This window comes from Seriola lalandi, unplaced genomic scaffold (genome assembly GCF_002814215.2).
Source record: "Seriola lalandi dorsalis isolate HSWRI2012SDOR001 ecotype SW California unplaced genomic scaffold, Sedor1 jcf7180002054337, whole genome shotgun sequence".
Taxonomy (NCBI): Eukaryota; Metazoa; Chordata; class Actinopteri; order Carangiformes; family Carangidae; genus Seriola; species Seriola lalandi.
Window position 1 is genome coordinate 107,538 of NW_019524890.1, and position 4,939 is coordinate 112,476.

The 4,939-nt window shown below is 43.7% G+C and overlaps 1 protein-coding gene across 2 annotated transcripts in view; it reads right to left on the minus strand.

Moving 5' to 3' along the window:
- Positions 1-6: 6 nt before the first annotated feature.
- The window catches only part of unc13bb (unc-13 homolog Bb (C. elegans)), a 64,582-nt gene continuing 59,649 nt past the window's right edge, over positions 7-4,939 (minus strand). Inside the window, exons 31-40 of one of the 2 annotated variants that reach the window (XM_087174309.1) lie at positions 4,080-4,168; positions 3,840-3,986; positions 3,383-3,506; positions 3,217-3,270; positions 2,985-3,062; positions 2,236-2,383; positions 1,940-1,996; positions 1,624-1,716; positions 1,347-1,506; positions 7-781 (exon numbers count right to left, since the gene is read on the minus strand). In XM_087174309.1, coding sequence (XP_087030435.1) covers positions 496-781; positions 1,347-1,506; positions 1,624-1,716; positions 1,940-1,996; positions 2,236-2,383; positions 2,985-3,062; positions 3,217-3,270; positions 3,383-3,506; positions 3,840-3,986; positions 4,080-4,168 — 1,236 coding nt within the window. In that variant the 3' untranslated portion in view covers positions 7-495. The remainder of the gene's footprint in view (positions 782-1,346; positions 1,507-1,623; positions 1,717-1,939; positions 1,997-2,235; positions 2,384-2,984; positions 3,063-3,216; positions 3,271-3,382; positions 3,507-3,839; positions 3,987-4,079; positions 4,169-4,939) is intronic. The other variant, XM_087174310.1, reaches the window with a different exon arrangement.

A 4,939-nucleotide genomic window follows, 5' to 3' on the forward strand; every position in this document is an offset into this window, starting at 1 on the left:
GGGGGCGGCATCCTCTGTTCCCTTGAGGCTGTGGCGTGCGCACTGTGCCACTCCAGCTTATGGGGACAGGGGGTTAAAAAAAAAACTAACAAAAAACAACAAGTCAAGTGACTGGGTAGGTGGTCACTGCCTGGTGAAACAGCTGGTGAGTGTGAAGGTTAATGAGCCGGTGTCTGCGTGGTTCTGTGCTGTACAGTACCTCTGTCAATAACGTGAGTGTTTCAGGGAAATGGAAAAGTTGAGTGTTTGTCCAAAAATACCCAGAGTGTTGAACGTGACAGTGTGTCAGTGAGCTTGGCAAGGCGCAACCAAACAGTCAACAGCAGCTAAGACACATCAAAGGTCTAAGAAAGAGTCCACTTGGCGAGCTAAGGATAACAATTCCCTGCTTTTTGACAAAACTGTCTCATCAGATCCTTCTCTCATTCTGAAATCAGGAGACCTTCCATCCTTTCTGTCTTTCTCTCTCTCTCTCTCTCCGTCTCTCGGCTCTCCTCATCTGCCCTCCTCGGCCGACCGCGTTTCTGACTTCAGCCTCACGAACTCCTTGGCCACGTCGTCGTTGGAGCGCTGGGAGAGGATTCGCATGGCGGTGAGGCCGGTGTCGTCCATGTGGATGCGTTGTCCCAGCGGGCACCAGCAGGCGCAGTTGCCCTTCTCCATGATGTCTCTTAACTGTATCACGACCAAGCCCACCACTCGGTCGGCACGGCCAAAACAGTAGTCTTTGACGCAGACCTGCAGCTCATAACACTCGAAGCCATCCTGGTTACCCAGAACACTGTGGAGAGAGAACAAACAGTTATTCAACAACACAGCAGCAGGTTAGTCGGAAATCTGCTCTAGGCCCTAATTTTATGAGACCCAAACTCACCAGAGAAGCTGCACACATTAAAAAATATATACAAATAATACAAATATGTACAATGTGGAATGTTCAAGTTACCAAGCTGCCTAATGTAGCTGTAAATGTAGAAAATATACCTTACATGTATTGTGTAAATAGATATGATGTGCAGCCATGCACAGCTAATGATGCTGTTGAACAGCAACAACAACAACAACAAAAAAACATTAAAGAATCATATTTATATGAGAGAGATTTCCAAGTTTTGAAGTTATCACCTATCCACTCTGAAAAAAATGTTAGTGGTTCTTTCTATATTATTGAATATCCATATTCAGTTACAAGAGTGGGTACAATCAGCAGGCTCCTGGTTCAACTCCCGGCTGGACCATTTACTGCATGTCTCTCCCCCACTCTCTCTCCTATATTTCCTGTCTCTCCACTTTCCCTATCAAATAAAGTCGTTAAAGAAAGTGGGTACGAGTGTTAGAGTACTTACAAGTGGAAGGTCTCATTGAACTTGGGAGACCAGCTGTTGTTCTTCGATTTGGTCTGGAATTTGCGTTTCTTGTCGCTCAGGTGAGGCCCGATCATGGTGATCTCCACGAAGGGCCGGAACATGCCAGACGTCTGCCATTTTAAATCACTGGCTCCCATGACTGTAGTAACACATGTGCAAACACACACGAGAAGAACGACATGATGAGATGGGTAAACGTTGTGTAAAAAAAAAACGCCACATTTTTTTTTTTTTTTCTATGAAAGCTCAAACTGACCTTTGGCGGTAACTTTTCGCTCCCCACTCCCAGGATGAGTGTACAGCTCAATCTGGACAGACACCTCACCTATCGGCTTGTCCACGCCCGCACCTAGGATTATGTACATCAGTTAGCTTTCATGGGGCCCCATACAGACCAAGAAAAGAAATTTTGAGTCACAATGCACAGTCAGTATGAGAGGAGGATACAGGTGGAGAGGTTGGGTTAGGGTTGACCTATCCACCTTAGTGGCACACAGTGACAAAATGTACAAAAGGGTGAGCGGGTGGGGAAAGAGAAAGGAAGTCTGGCGGATGATTTCAATGAAACCTACCCCTGCTGGGCTGTATTTTTTCATTGGGGGTTAACCTAATACCCTTTCCATTGTGCACTGGCACAGAGGCAGCACAGGAGATAAGAGAAGACAGCAATAACATGTCAACAAATTCTAGCATCAGGAACATTTTAAACACACAAAATACAGGTGCAGACCTAAAGGAGGGAATATTCAGTGCAAGACCTTGTTAATCAAACACATATTGTTCAGCTGGCGCCCTCTCCTGGTCTGTTATGGGAAAGATTTTTTCCCTGTACGCTTTAGATGCATCATTAGGCAGTGGCCTGAACTACCTTGTGCATGCTGGGTGGTGACAAAGGTCTTGATGAGTGTGTCTGTTGTTTGGGTGTAGAGGGACAGGGCGTGGCGTAGTGAGGACAGCTCAGGACTCTTCTCCAGGAACGCCTTCTTTAGCCCGTTGCCTCCTGCGTGGAAGTATTGCTGCAAAGGAAACCAAGGGTCAGTCCATACAAACCTCAAGAGGAATAATGCTAATAAATAGGTTTACTATATATTAGCATATGGGATTATTTAATCCAAAAAAGATGGTTCGATTTACATGTTTTGGTAATGATCCCAAAAAGCTGTTTTGGAGTTACTGTATATTAAAAGTGCCTAAGCCAGCAGCTAGTCAAGTCCAAACACAGTCAGTCAGTGTGGCAGCAAAAAAGTCAAAATAAGGTTCAGATTGAAAATCAAAATGCCAAAATTATCCTTAAATTGTGGAAAACATCACTGACTTCCTGGTGATCCATTTGGAAATACAGATCAAAAAACTCAAGGTTGAGTAAATAATAGAAATATTATAGCATTTTTCCCAAATTATCTGGCTAACTTAATTTGTTAATCGGATAGCTGCTTTGTAAAGTTCACCCCTCATTTCATCCACTTCATCCTCTACAAACTTTGTCGGGGCCAGTCGAAATCAGCCAACCGCCTAACCTCTCAGGGTACCTGATTAATGGATGAATAGTTGATGAAGCTAATTTGACCCGTCTACCCTGCACCCCAATGAAACCAAAGCCCTGTGGTATAAACTGACCTTGATAGTGTCCAGTGCAACATCCATGACAGCACACTGTCTGGGAGACAGGCTTTTAGGCTCCCCTGCCATGTGATCCTGCACAATCCAAATGATGAGAAAAGAGGTGAGCTAGCTGCATAAAAATAGACGCATTCGCTCTCAGTGAATAATTTTACAGTCAGTTCTTCAGAGTCTGGTAACACTGAGCTCCATTTAACATGGATTAAAATGTATGAAGGCATCGTGATACCTTAAGTTTGGAGAGCTGACCAAGTTCTTTTGCAGCTGAGAGGATCTGTGCTCCCTGAAAGAAAAAAAAAAAAAAAAACACTTTCTGTTGAATTTATGCACTTAAAAGTCAAATGTATTTGCAATATGACGATATGCTGAAGCAAACAAACAAAGATTAGACTTACAAAGGTATCGTTGCCCTGCGGCAGGACAATCGTCTTCTCCAGGCTGCTCATTACCATCCTCCACAGCTCCTTGAGCACACGCTTCAGTACGGTCTTCTCACAGACAGTGGCGAACAGAGTCAGTCTGCAAAAACATGCAAACACACACAAGTACATCTCAGGTTAATGAGATGCACAGAGCATAGAGACTGCGGAGGTGTGTTAACCCCTAACTGCTGCTGGTATTTGTTAAAAGAAACTCAATTAAATATTTTAACCAAATGATCTCTGCAAATAGAAATTCAGTTCCAGTGTGACCTTAAGAGTGTGTATACATGCTGATTATATCAGGATAAAAAGAGGAAAAAAGGAAAACTTCGAGAAGAAGAAATGAGAGAAACATATAGTCAAAACTACAGTTAAATTATTAAAAGAGGGAAGGAGAATGTGAGTGTCAAATCTTAATGAATCCACTCACTTTCCATCCAGGAAATCCATGAGAGGCCTCAGCATATTATCAGAGTCGGCATCCACCTGGTTTTTGTTGTTGGCGTTGAGCGGTCCTTTGATCTGGTACAGCAGAGACGCCATCTGGCGCATGCAATCGTTGATGCGGCTCTGGAAACTGAAAAGGAAGATAATGATCAATCAGCACAAATGCATGCGAGGCGTCTGATATGTATAATGATATATGTGTATGTGTGAGCTGTATATGCACCTGTTTCCAAATGTACTGCTGAGCTCATCCAGCACGTTGTTCAGCTTCACCTGCAGGTCGTTCAGTAAGTCGCTGGCCTCGGTGTCCATCTGCAGAGAGACGGAAGCCCAGGAGGTGTCGGTTTAAAATCGACTGAGGGCCATTTATTGTATATACTGCAGTAGAGTCAAAAAAAGAACTTTTCCAATCTTCCCTAAGCTTTCACAAACTTTGAAAGTGCAGAGAAAATAATTACTCTCAAGAGAGAAAGCATGTGGCAGCTTTCCCCCCCAAACACGGAGGACCCGGAAACCCTTTCACAGCCGTTCATAAAAGGGATTCATTTAATTTCCTATTTGCAGCTTTTGGCCAAAATGTTACATCGTGTTATTAATGAAAAAAGACACACCAGCCCAGCCTGTTTGTCATGCTTCACACCAAGGGATGAGAGGCAAAACAAATGTAATTCAGGTTTCTTTCAGGTTGCACTGTAATGTTTGTATTCTATGCTCCTGTAGCAGAGAAATGTCCAACACACACACACACACACACACACACACACACACACACACACACACACACACACACACCTTGACTGCAGTTTGTAAAGAAAAGAAATGATTAAAATTTGACACACATGTCCACACAAACCCACCTTTTTCTCAGCAGTCTCCAACTACCAATCGGAGCACATTGAAAAAGTAAAAAGTTTAATATTGCAAGAGATGCCTGTCTTACAAGTAGTGAGTCTCAAAAGCACAGGGTGAGGGGACAAGTAGGAAAAGATCCATCAATTACCTCCAGAATACCTAACACAGGTATACTGTGGCATCATCTAAATAAGCACTGCCTGGGGTGGGGGGGTGGGGGGGGGTTAGCTA